The sequence below is a fragment of the Branchiostoma lanceolatum genome, chromosome 5 (assembly GCF_035083965.1).
Source record: "Branchiostoma lanceolatum isolate klBraLanc5 chromosome 5, klBraLanc5.hap2, whole genome shotgun sequence".
Classification (NCBI taxonomy): domain Eukaryota; kingdom Metazoa; phylum Chordata; class Leptocardii; order Amphioxiformes; family Branchiostomatidae; genus Branchiostoma; species Branchiostoma lanceolatum.
The window spans coordinates 9,526,752-9,544,842 of NC_089726.1; the positions used below are offsets into that span (position 1 = coordinate 9,526,752).

Below are 18,091 nucleotides of genomic sequence, written 5' to 3' on the forward strand. Positions count from 1 at the left end.
AGTCAAGATTTGCATAAGAAGGGTGCAATGACGATATCTTATCCGTCTTTGTTAGTCGATTTCAAAACAATTATCAACTGCATTCAATCGTGCAGCTGTGTACGTAGGAAGAAAATGATCGAAGGGCACCGACAGTGCTACATTATGCCAAGGACATTATGTAAATGTCATTGATTATGCATTGGAGTACCTACACTTCGTACAGTGGGACCGTGATCCGATCGGCCAGACTTCGTCAATACACATTCACATATGTCACTCGCGTGCGACATCATTCAGTGGAGTATTGCCTGGTTTTGTTACTTGTCCCATCAAGCCTGTGTAGCCAATGAGGATATAGAGTTGTTCAATTTTCCGAACTAGTGTATTTTCCTAATTTTGGAAATAGGAAAGGAATTTTACAAGAAAATCAGTTGCAGTAACAGTTGGTTAGACTGCATGCTTAACTTAGATGCTGACGTCAATATGTTATACTACGTACTCTCGAATCAGAGGTTGGAACCCAGTTTTCATTCTGCGGGCCCCACTGGGCATATGAGAAAAAGGGTCACATTCTTCCCTACCAACATCTGCTTGGAGAGCAATACTACGTACAACCGCTAGGTGCCACTATCGAACAGTTCAGAGGTCATACGTCTGGCTGTGTGGACTGATTTTGTTTGGATTTTCGCGAGGTATTTCATTGAATATCGAACAGAGTTAACACCATATGGAGTGTGGTGAGGTACTTGAAGAGCAACAATCTCCCAAAGAGTCACCGGGTTTTCTTTCCGGAGGTCCGAAAGATGCCGTTTCTGCTGAGTTTGAAGATCTGAGAATCCCCCCTCCCCCCAATATGGCCTCCACAGACCCTCCAGAACTTGCACAAACACTGACTTCCGAAGAAGCTGAGCACCAGCAGAAGCGGAGAAAGATCAACATGGACCCAGGAGCATGTCTTGAATACTCAAACTCAGAGGTAGGTGCGAATCCTCTCAAGAATCCTTTGTCTGTGAAGAAGAGCAGCCGGAACATCAATGACATTCTCATGCCAAGAAAACCAAGAGGCGATAACGGCAGGAAAATGCCAACAAGTTCAGGTCGGGTGTTTACAAATACCAGATTTAGAACGGCCAGTACCTTTCCTTCAGCGAAACCCAGGAGTACTTCGACTCAGGGTGCGAACTTGGCAACGAACAGAATGAAAAATTCCACAATGGATAACTACTTCATGCAAGACTCCAAAAGTTCCAAAGTGCCAAAAAGCCCATACACATCTTCTCCAGAAAAGGTTGCGCACAGTTCGAAGAGACAGAATCTTAAGAGGCCAGGAACACACAAGACGACAACTGAATCATGCCTACGGACACCGACAAAGAACATTGTGCCATTTTCAATGTCATCTCCAGGGGGCGGTTCACAGAGGGTTAGCCCTGGTTCTGTACGGGTTAGCCCCGGTTCCAGGATTTTCAAATGGCCTGCCAAGAACTCCTCTGTACCTATTACAACTTCACCGGACATGACAACACACATATTCATGTCAAGTCCAGATAAGGCCACAGTCAGGGCACACTCTTCTTCACCTTCTCAGAGTAGCAATGAGTCTTCCCCTACCGGACAGACGTCTACAAGCAATTCCTTGACACTGAGTGATAGAAACTCTGACCATGCTACCGGAAGGGTTGTACGGAACATCTTTGGAAAGGCAGCCGCAGATTCAGGTGGTTGCTCTAAAGCAATGGAGGTGACATCATCAGTTCAACAGGTGCTGAGCTCCACAAAAGATGAACAGCAGCTGTCATCACTGGATGATTCGGAGCTAGACAACTTGCTGGCCAACTACGACATGGAACAGTGCACGTCACAGCAACGCACAGACCACAGCAACAAGTTCGGCCTCTTCGGAGTTTCCTCCGGTTGTCACGGCAACGACGAGGACAGCTCGGACAGTGTGACAGAACAACAGAACCCGTTTGAAATGCTGCCGGAGGAACTGTTGGAGAACATCTTCTGCCAGATGCCCATGTTGGACCTGTGTCTGCACCTGAGTCTGGTGTGCCGCCAGTGGAGAGATATTGTACAGAGGGAGACGGTAAGTACTCTGGACAATCTGCTTCAACAGTCAATGTCTGTCCCCTTTGCAGGAAGTGATCATTGAAGTGGACTAGTGCTAAAATAGAAATGGATACCTCATTCATATCATACTTAATAAAGTAGTTTGGAATCTTTGGCTGTCATGCTTTACCATTACCAATACTGTACCAGGTTTCTTAACTAGTGCCATGCAATTGTTGTACAAAAGGTACATGGCAAATGTTCTTTGACTGAGTTTGAGTATATAAAAATAATTTTGACTGCAATGTACCAGAATTGATGCTTACTCTCTATGCACATTTACGTACAATACAAGTAAAAACATGGGAATCTTATTTTGGTCATTTCGTATCCAACAGGAATAGCCTTTATTTCATGTTTCCAACTCTAACCAGTTGTCCTACATTTGCACCAGTTTATTCCATGGAAGAAGAAGTACCACATGCTGAAGCAGGGGTGTGCAGAAACAGTCCAAGAAGTGAACATCTTGATGGGAAAACACAACATCACCACCACCAAGGATGGCTGTCTACTTGAGCTCATCAGGTAAAAAGTGTTTCATTTACTGTACATGTAGCAACAAAAGCTGTGTAATTGGTTTGTTGCAAGTCAGGGCTAGTAGTTTTGGCATCGAATGGCCGTCAGTGGCTAGGCTAGTGGACACAAGATCGAAAGGTTACTGGTTCGATTCCTGGCATTCCTGTTCCTGACTTAGGTTGAGGAGGTAAAAGGCGATGGAAGGAGATGGTTGGGCTCTGCCTTCCAATACCATGCCCTAGACACTGCTCATCTGGCCACAAAACAAGCTAAGGGACTTCTTCTTCCTTACCTCCTTACCAGGGCAACGTTGTTATGTCATTTGTTGCATAAAGAGGATGAATTGCAATCCTGACTCTTCTTTTTGGCAACGCTTCAGGAGCAAAGGTTCAAACTCTTTTTTTACATCTTGTTGCTGAATGTCATATTTTGTCAGATACATGTCCAGTTGGCAGAAACGTGAGGAGGCAGCCATCTTGGATCGCGTGCGGGCCCACCCCATGGCTGCAGCGGCCCAGGACCTGATCAGGAGCAGGGCTGCAGACTGTCTCAAAGATGGGGTGAGATGCAGCTTATCACACCTTCAGTGATGTAGAAATTTCGGATGTCACAAAAATGTACTGCATTGGCAAATAGTGGGTTATGGACAACCTCAAGTCAACCACACACACTCACGCCACATCTTCAGAAAAGACGCTGTAGCTGCATAGTTTCTGTTTAGAACTTCAAGCACCCACACACAGACTAGTTTTGTCTTGTGTGTGGCTTTCTCAATGGTTAGGCACCTTCGGGCCCGAAAATGTATTGTATTGTCATCTCAGAAGTACAATTTTTGATGGGAGGGTATCAGGGTGACAGGCTGAATAAAAGTTCTAAACGGGAACTACAAAATGTATGTGGCTCCAGTTGTCTTACTGAGCGATGACCGTGGTTCAAAAGATGTTGGTTAGCTTGAGGAATGAATCCACTCTTCTTTACAGATGAGAGTGTATCCTTAGATCTATGACTGATGAAGACACATAAGCAAGTTCTGCCATATAGACCAGTATCTTCTAGATATAGAGAGATATACACAAATGTATTGACATGTTGCCTTTCTGCTTATGATGTAGCCTTCTGAACATTTCAGTTTGTCACATATCCTTAGTTATTATTATTGTTTTGTTATCTCAATTACCCATGTATGGCATTCTGTGCATTTATCCCCCTGGGGAATGAACATGCAATAAAGATTATTAAAGATTCTTATCGTCAGGAGCTAAATAGATATTTCCTAGTAAAATTTTTCTGAAGATAAACATATCAACCTCATGTGCCAAGACAAGTTCAAATTCCTGGACCTTATTTTATACCTATGACAGAGGTTGCTTATGTTATATTGACCAACATCTCTTTTTTGTATGAACTGAACAGGCATGTCCAGCATGGTCAGTGGCGGCAGCTGTAGTTATTCTGGCATCATCGGTCAGTGATATCCAGACCCTCCTCCGTTTGCTGACCCGTCACCCCACGCCCTGTATGGTGGTGGATGTGCTGGAGGGGCTGTACTGTATCGCTACGCTCCTTTTTGCACTACGAAGACACTTCAACATTAACCTGGGGTAAAAACTCTTTTTCTATACATGTATTTGAAATATTGTATTGGAAGAACTTCTGAACCTAAATCGGATGTACATTTATTTTGATCAGTCCAAGATGCCAGTCCAAATTTCAATCAGCATTCTGAACTAAAGATAAATTTAATGATATCCAACACTGTACATGACACATTACTCTAACAGATGGGTACCAGCTTGTTAGTAGAGTATTTTGCACATCAATGAAGAGACAAGAGCACGTAGTTACCTTGTTAGTGCCTAAAGCAACATTGAAGAGCCGTACTCATATGAAACTTTGTGTCCTGTTAGTCTACACTACCGACTGTACTACACCTTGTACCTGTACGAGAATGCATCATCGGTCTCCTGCGGTCAACTGACTACTCTGCAGGGGAAGCACAGAGGTCAACAAACCATGATGAGATACAGGTCAGAGTTAAATTAATGATGTTGTTTGAAAATTGCTGTGTTCTAGATGTCTTCTTAGAAAGGTAAATCTACACTGACACACAATGTTGTTTTATTGTAGGCTAGCAGAAGTACAAACTGGGTCCTTTCTCAAGGTCTAACCTGTATGTAGGGTTAATGAGACTTAGTTGGTTCAATCATTTCTGTAAGACTTACACATATAATGTATCTATCAAGGCGAAGAGAATGTTGATGAAACAGCACAAAAGAAGCTTTTTACCTTTTAACATCTGTAATTTGTAACAGTTGATTAATACAAAAGCAATTTAAAACTATTTATTATACCATGAATTATCAAAGATGAAACTCACAACTGGCTCTTGACTGTATCACAGATCTGCGAAGGACACTGTTCGCCTGTCTCACGAACAGCTGCGTATCATCAACCATGAGCTCAAGCCCAGAGAGACCATCAAGATCATTGCTTTTGCAGGTACACACAATTTGACACACTACCCTCTAATAATAAAAAAAACAGTCACAGTGTCTTATACTGCAGTCAGTGCAGTGTCTTACACTACAGTGTCTTACCAACATGACTCTGTATAAACAAGGTCAATGATAAAATGTACCACAAGTTATACAATGTACATTGTACTTTAAACTTGGTGTATCCTACATGTTATTAAGGAATTTTATGCTTTCATCTGACCTTTATATATTACTTTTTTTTTCATATGTCTCTATTAGTATGATTGTAGGACATATATGTTTACCTGTGATGAAAAAATGATTACTGTATATGCTCATAGTGTTAAGAAAGGGCAGAAAATCTCCTGGCTTGAATGCTTCTTTCTGCATAAACAGTTTTTCCAAGCTCATACATGCAGTATCCTGTGTTTTTTTGTAGGTACAGGCAAGACAACAACACTAGTGGAGTACACAAAGCTTCGCCCCCACCTCAAGTTCCTCATGCTGGCCTTCAACAAGTAAGAACAGTTGAGAACAGAAGGGTAGAAATTAGATAGATGGGTATTTACATGATAGTCATCAATTTGAAGTCTAAAATTCAATTTAGTAGCAAGAGCAAAGAGATTACCCAGAGAGGCAAGTATACAAGGAGAGAGATGTTGAATATACATGTAGCTGTAAAATTACTGTACATGTAGTCTACATTGGCATGTCATCTGTATGCTTTATGAACGAATGAATGATATCCTTTAGTGTGCATTCATGTTCTATCGGGCTAAGTTCAGGCACACAAGTATAAGAGTTGTAATAGAATACAATGTAGTGACAGGATTTCTAATACAAATCTACATAATGTAAAACATGGGTTATAAAACTACTAATACATAGGTTCAGCTTCTTCTCTTGGTGGTTTTAAGTATATATAGTTTGAGATGTGTTTATAACATAGAATTATTATGGAGACATCACAACATTTGATTAAATGTTTAGTTCCTTCTACAAACATCCTAGTTCGTACCCACTGGACTATGAGTCTGCTCAAAATCACAAGTGTGACTTTTTTGCTTTTGTTGAACACAGATCTGTTCAGGAGCATGCTGATAAGCTGTTCCCAGGGAATGTGGTGTGCAAGACAGTCCACTCACTGGCATACAAAGCCTGTGGATTCAGGTGGGGAGGGCAACATTAGCATATTCATGATAATTTTGTATGAAAATGTACATACCGTAAATTCATTTAGTTTTGGGGCACTTGAATTAGTGACAGGGTGAAAATCAGGAGATTGCAGTGTCTTTGAGTTTGGGTCTTAGTACTAGAAGGCCTCACTAGATAGACTATGGTGAAGGAGTCAAGCAGTTCTGGCAAAAATTGTACATCATGTTTTTGAAAAAGAATCTTTAAAAAGATAAAATACAGTCCTTGGTGGCGAATGTGTTAGATGTGGGCAAATCGGCGCACCAAATCCATAGTTTGTTTTTTTGGCACACTTTCACTAGACAGATTAGCCGAAGAGGCTTGGTGGGCATCACTCCACCGCCAGTGAAGGTCGTGTAAAGGGTACAGTGTCGGGGCATGGTGGGCATTAAAGCTAGGACCTATTGGTTCAGAGTCCAATGCTCTAACTGTTGCGCCACACTGATGCTGCTCTTTTTTTTTAAAAAGAGATGTGTTGAAAAGACTGAAGTGCTGTTGATTTTTTCATTCAGATTCAGAGGTAAGATGGCCTTCAGTTTAAAGACTGAGTCCGTTGCCAGGAACCTTACAAACCACAGCAGGTATAATTATGTGTTTGCCAAGTACGTTCTGGACACCCTGTCGAGCTACATCGCGTCTGTGGAGGACGTTGTCACGACCGCCCACGTACCTGAGACGAAGCCAGGGCCTAATATGACCAAGATTCCCATCCCTCACCAGGAGAAAATGGTTTGTGGAAACCTTCTTGCAATATAAATGCTACCAAACATCTTAAAGCCACAGAAATACTGTTTTGTCTGTGGTCTTACCTCTTGTGGACATACATGTACCTATTCATGTGTAGTAGGATAAGAATGTTTAAAAAGGAAGCCATGAGCTAGATAAAAATAATTTTAGACAGTTGTACTCTTCAGTGTTGTTGCCTCACTGGTTCTGTAGTTCTGTCAAGCAATCATCACGAACTTCAAGGCTACTATTCAAACAACTTTATCCCTGTTTAAGATTATTCAATTTTTAGCTGCTTTGTGGTGTACTAATTCATTCAAAGGAAATGATTTGTTAAAACTATTTTTATGAAGATCTGTTCATCTTGCTTGCAGTTGTACATTTTACTGCAAAAATCAGTATAGGTAGCATTTGTTTCTGATTGTATAAGCAAGAATGTAGAACTCATATAATGTTTATCTTGAACTACACAGCAAATAGCAGAAGAGGCCCAGCTGATTTGGGACAGGATGTCCGACCCAGCGGACCGTGACGTCTATATAAATCACGACGGTGAGCACATCTTTATGTCAATCATTTACACCTCAGGACAGGACATGGGTCCTTCATTGTATGATGTTTTAAAGCAGTGTTCACTTTCTTGTGTTTCTCATTCAGTCTCATCGTATACTTGTCACAAATGATATTATAAGGCAAGAAGGAAAAGTTTTTATGCAGAGTAAACTTATCACAGTAATACCCTTCTAGGGATGTCGCTATGGCTCAGCTGGTATCAGCCTCACAGTTGAGCTTCTGGTCCCCATTAGTTGGTAACTGGGAGACCCCATCTCAACCCTGGGTCATGACATCTTGGTTGGGGCTTCGCCCATATTTTCGAATGGATATAAAATGTGAGGTAAACTAAAAGGGGAAGGGCTCACTGTAAAAATATACCCTGCTTCTGAAACAGCAATTGTACTTGCTTCCCTATGTACCACTAGGAACTACAAGGGTCAGAATAAACAAACACAGCGTTTCTGGAAATGTTTCCTTGCCTCCCTGCAGGTTACTTGAAGTTGTACCAGCTGAGTCGACCACAGATCACAGAGTTTGACTGTCTCCTGATAGACGAGGCTCAGGACCTGACTCCAGGTACAGGCACCATTACTGCAGGGTTCTGTCATGTGTTTCAGCATCTTCTGATTACAATCTGGGTTGTACTGTATTGCACACCCACTAAACTGCCTCATTGCGCAGCACACCAGGTTTGTACTGAACAGTACAAGCTGAATATCCGGTATCAATTTTCACCTGTCCCGAGTGAAGTGAGGAAATCGTGTTTAGCACCTTTCCTATAGACACAACGCCGAGGCATTTTGGGACTCAAACACAGGACCTCTGGTTTATGGGCCAAACACAGTCTACCATTACGCCACACGACGCCACTCTCAAGTCTGAAATCATTACAATTCTAGCAAGGTTGTATGATGTGTCAGCTTGTCCACATGGCTTGAAATTTGTCAATCTATTTATCGCAGTGTAGTTTACACTACTACAGAACAAATCTTGCTGGGACCTGCATGCTATTTGGTTGTAACTGTCTCTCACCATTGTTTTGCACAGCCATCAATGACGTCCTGTTAAACCAGGATGTGGCTAAGATCCTGGTGGGAGACCCTCACCAGCAGATCTATACCTTCCGTGGCGCCAGGAATGCCATGCAAGGAACGGCATGCACACACACCTATTATCTCACTCAGGTTTGTACAGCTTTATTTACGCAGGGCTTTTTCTAAAGAGGGGAACAAGGGTGCTATACCCTCGTGCCCTGACCATGTGCTTTCTTACCCAAGGTAGCAGATCCTCTGACAAGTATGAAATTCTGATTAATCAGAGATACTATTAGTACTAGTACCTGTCTGATAGTTATTGTGAAGGAAGAAAGCCTAGGAATGCCCCAGTTTAACTTAAAAACTCTCCGAACCCCCATTCCCCTGCTTGGCCGCACCACTTCCTCGCAATGCTTCCCCTTGCATCTTCATCCCCCATGCAATTTTTTCCAAGAAGCACACCTGCCTCGTCTGTATAGAATTTCTGTGTAAAGTTTCGTATTTTAAGCTTAAAAAAAGAACGGTATTATCATGATTGTATAACTCCATTTTGTTTTTACTAAATTTTTCAAATGACTTTCTTCCCTTGTAGTCCTTCAGGTTTGGCCCCGAGATTGCGTATGTTGCTGCCTGTCTGTTGGACGTCTTGAAAGGAGTGAGGAAGAAGACATTGGTGGGCAGCAGCAAGACAGGTAAGATATCAAAACAGGCCTTCAAGTTTGACACACCTTCGTCAGAGGTTGGCAAATTTACTTAGAGACTTGAATATGAATGTACCAGCAAACTAAGCATTGCTTTAGATTTATTATAGAGATCAATTCCATGATGCACAGAAATACAGAATGTACAAAATCATGTGCATTTGTAACTCGTAGGACAATGCATGCACATGTATGAATGAACTTTATTGCACAACAGCTGTACAAAGTACAAATGTATACAGTCTGACAGAAGATTTCCATCCATTGAAAAATTAAATCCTGTCCACAGGTAATGTAAAGTCGGTCCCCCGAAAGTGCGAAATGGAACGAAATGGAACGAAATGGAACGAAATGGAACGAAATGGAACGAAATGGAACGAAATGGAACGAAATGGAATGAACTAAAACAACATATGTAACATTATGATGTGAAATACCACTAGATAGCGAAATATAAGGAGTAGACCGGAACAGGAAGCATTTTAAATACAGAAGTGAGTGGTAAATACATAATATTACGTGTTTTATTTCTTGAATCTATGTGATAATATTAAATACAACATTTTTGTCGCGTTTGTGTGACTAGATTCTTCCTTGAAAATGGAAGCGCCGCGTGCAAAGAGATTCGCCGCTCTTCCTTGTGTACCAACGATCTGCAAATGAACTGCTGCAAATAGCATGGGAAAACAAGCAAACGGAACTGAGTATCGAAGTTAGGACCAGATTATACAGAAGTTGGTGGTAACATTGCATCTCCAAGAGGGCATGAGGCAAGCGTTATCTTATTATGTATACAGCTAGCGTGTTTGCGTGTTGTGTGAACCGTGAAATACATGTCCTCCTCGTTCACACCCTCCCTTTATTTTGTCGGGAACAGGGAAGCAGAAATGTATCCAGAGGACTCCACGTCCGTGTTTGAATGGAGTGTGAAATGTGTGAAATTGGTGACGCAGCGCAGAGCTTCATTTGCATATCATTAACGGAGGGGTCCATTCCCCGACAGCGGTCTGACTTTGAGCCGAAGAATTGGTTGTATACAAATCGTTGTTGCGGAGATATGCATATGCTACGTACTAGTTATGGACTAAAACCGTATGTAAATAACTGGAAAGTCGGAGTTTGATTCAACCTGTCGATAGCACGCCCACAGTTCCGTCGCGCTGGCAACAATGGCGGTTCATTTGTATGCGGGGCTCCATTTGGGAGAGAAGAGTTCTGTCCCGCAACACGCAAACACGCTGTATGAATAATAAGATAACGCTTGCCTCATGCCCTCTTGGTGAATTATGAGATGCAATATTACCACCAACTTCTGTATAATCTAGTCCTAACTTCGATACTCAGTTCCGTTTGCTTGTTTTCCCATGCTATTTGCAGCAGTTCATTTGCAGATCGTTGGTACACAAGGAAGAGCGGCGGATCTCTTTGCACGCGGCGCCTCCATTTTCAAGGAAGAATCTAGCCACACAAACGCGACAAAAATGTTGTATTTAATATTATCACATAGTTTCAAGAAATAAAACACGTTATATTATGTATTTACCACTCACTTCTTGTTTTAGTTCATTCCATTTCGTTCCATTTCGTTCCATTTCGTTCCATTTCGTTCCATTTCGTTCCATTTCGTTCCATTTCGCACTTTCGGGGGACCCTGTAAAGTTCTAGCTTTTGTTTTGGGTTTTGCTGGATGCATTTTTCACATGAATTATATTAATCAAAAATGTGACTTGTAGAATGATACAGCAGTATTGCAGGAAACTGCATTTACCTTGCTGAGCAAAAGCGAGTTCATGTTACTCCAAGTTCACCTTCAGTCACCTACGAATACTTATTTTGGTGATTTTTTTCTGTGTACAATAAAATGAGAAAATAATTATGATTGAAGTATACTGATGGTATTAAATTTTTGTCTGCTAATATTTTTACCTCATGGTCTACAATTTGCAAAGATTTCCTTCCATTGAAAAGTTAACTCGTGTCCACAGGTAATGTGATGGGCAGGAAGCAGGGACAGGAAGCGGTCATCTGTCGGATGAACTCCACACTCTTCAACGAGGCCGTTCGACTGACCAACCCTAACAGGCTACCTGTCAGGATCGCATTCGCTGGGGTACGAACAGTCCTTCACAATTCGTATTTACAGAATTTCATCGTAACCTTTTACTGTAGAATTTAATGTATTTAAGTTCACAGTGGTTTGATGTTAGACCTGTTCACATGTAAGCTTTTTTTTTTTTCAAACGAACCACCACAAACACTCCCTACATCGCAATTAAATCACCATAGATACATTTACAGTTACTGTATGTCATTTTGAGGTCTCTTGTACCAGTTACCCTAGACATTAGAGTGTTAGGTGCTTTGTATTAAAATACAGCAGTAGGTTGTACTATGATTGTTATGAACAGTGTGCCAACTTTAGTTTGTGCCAGTGTTTTGAGCATCCGATGTGTATCTTCCTTATAGTTAACGTCTTTAACGTCTGTCTTGTGTTGTTAAATGTTGCTGTGATTTTTTTTCCTGCAGGGCCTGGCAGGATATCAACTAGGCAGAATTCTGGACATTTATTACCTGTCCCTAACCCCAGCACAAAGAGTGAAAGGTGATTTGTAACTTTAATTGTAGCATTGTATTTTGTATATTTTGTTTCGACATTCATATTGTAGCTGCATTAGTCTACGGTACAGAATTCCTTCTTCTACTTTGTTACTATGAGCTTAACCTCGTTAAGTTGAGGACTTCAAGCACGGTACATAAGACAAAACTGTAAGGTTTGATCCACTCACACCGGGAAGGACTCCTTTTAATATAGTCTTTTCAAAAAGTGTGGCGGGCTCTTTAACATGCTCGAGGTACTGCCCTCCTCAAACACGGGACCTCCATTTAAGGTCCTATCTGACGGACATCCCTAACATGTACCCTACATAGGTACTCATTTCCACCTGAGTGAAATGAGGAAGGTCATATAAAGTGCCTTTCCCAAGGACACAAGATAGGTGACATGACAGGATTCCAACCCGGGACTACTTGGCTCTGAGAGGAACACCCTGCCATTACGCCCCACGCCCCACACATTCTCTTTCATCTAGTACACAAATGTTCCTGTTGTTGTTTTTTATCCAGAAAATGTGAGTATTAAGGACAAGTTCATCGGTAACTTCGCCAGCCTGTGGAAGCTGAAGGAGTTTGCAGAGAGGGCGCAGGACGTGGAGCTGTCGGGAAAGATCAGGATCGTTGAGACCCACCGTCACGACACGCCCAAATTCATCAAGCGGATCAGGGAAAGAGCAACGGACAACATGAGCTTGGCAGGTAAGGAACTGCAAACATCCATGTCAAATTTATGGGATGTTTGTTACTAAGTTACATTATCTACTTACATGTTGTGTATGAAAGGTATGTTTTCATGCTTTGAGTTTTGTCAAATCTCATGACAGATTCCCTTGCCACACAGCTGGCAACACAAGAAAGCGTTATGAGTAGCATCAATTTGTGATTGATGTACATCCAGCATACCGTATGTAGATGCTGTCAGATATTGTGTAATCCTTAGATGGAAAATATAGTTTAATTACTTGATACTTTAAAAAGAAAATATTCTTTATTGTTTGTTTCAAAGAAAAAGACAATGCAAAGGACATGCATGATACGAAAACTAAGAAGTTGACACACACAAAACTGATCAATAAAAAACAATTGACTGTCACCGTAATAATGAACATCAGATGTCAGACCCCACTTACCATTCCCATATCAAAGAAAACGAATTAGCTTCCCCCATTTCCCAACATGTTTTTTTAGTTTTGCTTATCCTTCCAGAAATAATACTTTCTAATTTGAAAAAGTTGGAATTGTAAGAAATAAAGATTCTAAGCTACGTGTGCAAGATGTACTTGATGCTTTGTGAATCTGTTTTGCTGAATCATTTTCATTAATCTGTTCGTTGGCACGTTTATTTCCGGCCATGAAACTGCAACAGATTTGTCAGTATACTAGTAATCGATCTACATTTATTTGTAACATCATCATATATCTTGTCACTCCAACTCTGAATATGATGTAACTAAGTCTTTCCCTGTGAGAGTACATGGAGGTAATACATTGAGGTCATCACAAGCTGTTGTAAACAATAAACTGTAAAGTCTTGATAATTTTACAGATGCATAACTGTTTTACAACATTTGTGCTGTTCACAGATGTAGTATTAACCTCAGCCCACAAAGCCAAGGGTCTGGAGTTCGACACTGTCCGACTTGCTGATGACTTCTGTGGAGGAACCAATCCTGTAGGACTAAATCCCTGGGGTAAATTCATGATTCTAGATTCAAATCATATGTTTTCTTTGGTTATGCAAACCTTGTGCAAAGCTTGACTTGGACACAGTTAAAAACAGAAGATAGGGATAGTGACATACAAACATTTGTTTATTGTGTATTTATTTTCTTTTGACAGAACTTTACAATATACACTGATGTACAAAGTATGTGAAGTGCAATTAAGGAAAGTGTTTGATTTAAGAAAAAAATGTTTACTTGTTTACAACTTGTTACGTGTTGTGCAACAGTTACATTTGACTTGTGCCGTTCATAGTTACAGTTACAGTAAAGCAACAAAGCCAAGGGTCTGAAGTTTAACACTGCTGTGGGGGAAATTCTCACAGTAGAGTGTTAAGAGGGCATTCAAGCTTTCATAGTTATCCAAAATTTGTCTCTTTGAAAGTTTGAATACTTGCGTGTGATGTATACTTGTACCATAATTTTAATATTGCTGTTTGTGCCCTTGAGAAATGCACTTTATTATTTACACGGCCTTCCCTGTCAGTGGAGTGGCGCCCACCCGAGCCTCTTCGTCTAATCTGTCAAAAGTGTGCAAAAAAACATGTGGATTTGGTGCACGGATGATACCAAGATCCATAACATTTTTGTTTTTAACACTGTTGTTTGTTTCGCCCCAGCAAACATGGATGAGGATGAGAAGAACCTCCTGTACGTGGCAGCCACCCGGGCCAAGAAGAGCCTGCTGCTGACCAGCACTGTCATGCTGGCCCTGAAGGATGTACAGGTCAGATCCTCATGGCACAGCCCTTTCAGTCCACACGTGGCCTTTCCCTCCTCTCCTCATGGCACAGCCCCTTCAGTCCACACGTGGCCTTTCCCTCCTCTCCTCATGGCACAGCCCCTTCAGTCCACACGTGGCCTTTCCCTCCTCTCCTCATGGCACAGCCCCTTCAGTCCACACGTGGCCTTTCCCTCCTCTCCTCATGGCACAGCCCTTTTCAGTCCACACATGGCCTCTCCCTCATCAAATTTTTGGCAGCATGAAAGTTCATATGAGTTGGTAAAGATTGGTGTGGCCTAATGTTATGATTAGCATTAAAAGGAAGGAAAAAATTGGGTTGTCCCGGGAGTTTCTTCTCGATTTTACATGGTTTTGTCTTTTGTTTCCTCTTTGTCACAGGAGCAGTTCATTTATCCCGAGCTGACAAAGGACCTGGTGAACAAAGGTGTGGCCCTCACCTGTAACCTGCCCAGGTGTGGACAGACCATACCTGCGGACAATCTCCTCACCATGAACAGGAGAATGGTCACTTATGTGAGTCTACACTGGTCTTACTTTCACACTGTGCAGCCGTCCCAAACAATGTAGTTTTAGAAGTGTTACTGTTAGTGTAATGAATATTTGGTATCTACATGTATCTTCAACTTATCTTTGACCCAAGAGTCAAACGTGTATAGGTTCACCTAAAGCATACCTGTAACTTTAATACTTTATCCAATTGTTTCATTTATTTTTTTGCAATGTCAAGACTTTTAAGAATGGTACATATTACCCTCTGTGCTTTACACTTTGCCCTTATGAGAAAGAGTATTAATACAACCCAGTACTGTTGCAGCATCCTCATTAGATACATGTAGCTTTAGACAATGCTTACAACTAGATGTACAAAGGTTAGGTTGTTCAGTGTGACATAAACAGCTGCAACCTTGCCACATGCCTGTAAAGCTGGTGTGTTAAAACATAGGGCAGTAAAACAGGCTGTATCGAATACAGATAGATACAGATACATTACAAGTGGACTAGCTCCCTGTTGTGATGTGTGCACGGATGTGTAGCCCACGTGTCATACAGGGGATGGTGTGAGAAACATTTTAGCTTTTAGCTACATGTAGAAAGGTAAAAAAAAATTGCAAGCAAGTACATAACGTTCACCCTCACATCGTCTAGCCTAACAAACTACTGCTCTGTTCATTCTTATGGAACACTTTCATAAATATGGTGACCAGCAATTGTTACATAATGTGACCGCACACCACAGGGTATCATGGTGACAGCTGTCTAGTCCAGGTCATTGACCTTATTTGTTTAAAGAGGAAGAGATGTAGCAAGAACAGTAGTGTTTCCCTTCCACGAAGGTAAATGTAACTAATATATTTAATAGCTGTTGCCATACATTGTACCGTGTACAATTGTCATGCAAGAAAGTTATTCTTCTACCTTCCCTGTCCTATAGGGCACTGGACATGAGACCCCCAATGGCCCCCAGTGTCCAAAGTGCAGCAAGAAGCCAGCCCCGGGGTTCAGGAACCTTCTGTGTGAACCTTGTCCTGGGGAGAGTGATGAGGACGAGGAAGAGGAGGATGATGACATTGACATGGATTTCTTTGTCTTTGCCGTCCACTATAATCCCCATTAGTATGTATAAATGACCTACTTTGTATCAGGTACAAGTCAGACATACAAACAGTTGTACTGATGAAGCTAGTTTTTAACATCTACATGACATAAATTTGTATGTGAGGGAAAAGTAGACCTACATGTATGTCAGAATTTGTATCAGGTACACCAGTCCTCAGGCATTGTTGTACGTCATGTACTGTTGAGGTTAGTTTTCAACGTCAGTACATGACATAGATATGTCTGTGAGGGAAAAGTAGACATATATGTAACTGTATGTCAGACTTTGTATTAGGTACAAGTCAGGCATAGTTGTATTGTTGAGGTTAGTTTCAACATCAGTACATGACATAAATATGTATGTGAGGAAAAATGTAGGTCTCTGCATTAGATTTTTCCTTGCCAACTAACAGTATTGTTGTTGACATTCGTATTGACACAGAATACACTGTCATGTATGATTGAAAGGTACATAACTTATCACATTGGGCACTAAGTCTATCACATTTTTAACCTGAAGCAGTCTATTTGATGCAGTTTCATGTTATTATAACCTCATGGTATGTAACATGGTTAAAGTTTTACATGACATTTCTGACTCTAGACAATAGTTATCGTTAATGTATCAGGCAAAGCTTTTAGTGCAATCTTCATCTATAGAGAAGATTGTCATGCATTTAATACAATATTTTAAAACACTTAACACTTCAAGTTATTGCACTAATCAATTGGTTGCTTATAATATAAAAGAAATTATACTACATTCAATCTGTGAAGTTAGCATTTTGGTGATTTGCTGATAGGGATTCGAACCCACAAGACTACCTGTGGACCACCTTCCCACATGTGGTGATATGTTACGTACATGTACATATACGAATCGAATTTCATCATACTGACTTCTGACGATAGGCTCGTCTTAGTAGCTTGTCAAAATATGGTCTCTTTTTGCCATATAGGCTACAGAGCGTTTGGTCAACAGAAAAAGCCTCGTCCCATCTGCTTGCTTTCACTGTCATCTTTCCTTGCTTCCTTTTACCGGATTTGCAGTAACGCATGACTGCATGGTTGACTTGCACAAAATGTTTCACCTCTTCAAAAAAGTCAGCGCCTTCTTGGCTGATCTGCTTGTGAAAGGAGTCATTGAAACGTGTGTATAACATGACATCGGCATAGTTGTGCTTGTAGAAGGCACGTTTCATCGCGTCTGTGATGGGCGCCTCTCGTTTATACCTCTGTCTTCTTGTGTGAACCCCCATGGTGTAGAGGATGTTGTAGAGCGTCCAACACATTCGTCGTTTTAGCAGAACTAAAGATGCAGGCAGGTGTTCTAAGATCAAGACCGTAGAGAAGTCGTTTTCGATCCCTCGTACGAACTCTTGAACGGCGGTGTGGTTTTCGTACTCGTGCTCTTGAAGTCCCAAATCGCGCGCCATACAGTTCCTAAAGCAGTAGTGCTCCCGATGCTTTAAACTTTTTGGTACTTTGTATTTTGGATCCCAGTAAGTAGCATTTTTAAGGTATGTTGTGACGTAAGGTGTTCCCCTGGGAGTTTTCTCCTTAAGTCCAGAGAATCTTAACCCAAGGTCGAAATACTTGAAAGAAGACTGGAGCCGTTGCAGTGGTTCTCGTAGAATGGTTACGTACCTAAAAAGGACATGAAAATCATGTGTGGTACATATTAGCATCATATACGCATCCCAGGGGCTTGCATAATGTTTCGATCATAAGCTAACTGGTTTTGTGTGTGACCATGATAACTCGAGAATGCCTAAATGGATTGTCTTGATACACATGTATGGTATTCGGGTAGGTCTTGATAAGACCTCAAGAGGATTAGATTTTTTCGCCGAATTATTAAGTACATGCATTCTCACATTGTCTTATTCTTGCAACAGTTTCCTATAGGCCTACCGATATTAGCTAACGCAACACCCGACAAATCCATACGAACTGTACCTTGCATCTGCAGCCATGAGCTGGCGGAAGCGTGTCCTGTTGTACATGGCGTGGTGAGCGAAGATGTTCCATCGTTTTCCGCCAGGTGTGTTCAGGTAGGAACCGTCTCTGTGCAAGGAAACAACGATAACGGCTTCCAGTTTCACAAGGAGGAATTAAA

General features: G+C 41.4%; 2 protein-coding genes across 4 annotated transcripts in view; one reads left to right on the forward strand and one right to left on the reverse strand.

Annotated features, from left to right (window-relative positions):
* Nucleotides 1-16,970, forward strand: LOC136434924 (F-box DNA helicase 1-like). Of its 2 annotated transcripts, XM_066428038.1 has the most exons (21): nt 1-2,071; nt 2,489-2,619; nt 3,047-3,170; nt 4,024-4,211; nt 4,518-4,637; nt 5,012-5,109; nt 5,527-5,605; nt 6,168-6,257; nt 6,794-7,010; nt 7,481-7,559; nt 8,052-8,138; nt 8,610-8,746; nt 9,189-9,288; nt 11,283-11,407; nt 11,824-11,899; nt 12,421-12,609; nt 13,494-13,601; nt 14,252-14,358; nt 14,755-14,889; nt 15,809-16,019; nt 16,268-16,970. In XM_066428038.1, exons 1-20 carry the CDS (start codon nt 710-712, stop codon nt 15,989-15,991), a joined length of 3,735 nt encoding a protein of 1,244 aa, XP_066284135.1. In that variant the 5' UTR covers nt 1-709; the 3' UTR covers nt 15,992-16,019; nt 16,268-16,970. The 2 variants fall into 2 exon arrangements, with proteins under 2 accessions (XP_066284135.1, XP_066284134.1); XM_066428037.1 differs by having other exon boundaries at nt 15,809-16,970.
* LOC136434930 (galactosylceramide sulfotransferase-like) overlaps nt 16,630-18,091 on the reverse strand; it is a 4,322-nt gene continuing 2,860 nt past the window's right edge. For both annotated transcript variants that reach the window (XM_066428046.1, XM_066428047.1), the window contains exons 5-6: nt 17,932-18,039; nt 16,630-17,619 (exon numbers count right to left, since the gene is read on the reverse strand). In XM_066428046.1, coding sequence (XP_066284143.1) covers nt 16,863-17,619; nt 17,932-18,039 — 865 coding nt within the window. In that variant the 3' untranslated portion in view covers nt 16,630-16,862. The remainder of the gene's footprint in view (nt 17,620-17,931; nt 18,040-18,091) is intronic.

What these genes read in the sequence shown, in the direction of transcription:
- LOC136434924 (XM_066428037.1), top strand. Translation starts at nt 710, where the DNA reads ATGGAGTGTGGTGAGGTACTTGAAGAGCAACAATCTCCCAAAGAGTCA. An exon ending in TCCCTCACCAGGAGAAAATG is followed by an intron (nt 7,011 to 7,480) that starts GTTTGTGGAAAC and finishes TGAACTACACAG; the next exon opens with CAAATAGCAGAAGAGGCCCA. An exon ending in CCCAGCACAAAGAGTGAAAG is followed by an intron (nt 11,900 to 12,420) that starts GTGATTTGTAAC and finishes TTTTTTATCCAG; the next exon opens with AAAATGTGAGTATTAAGGAC.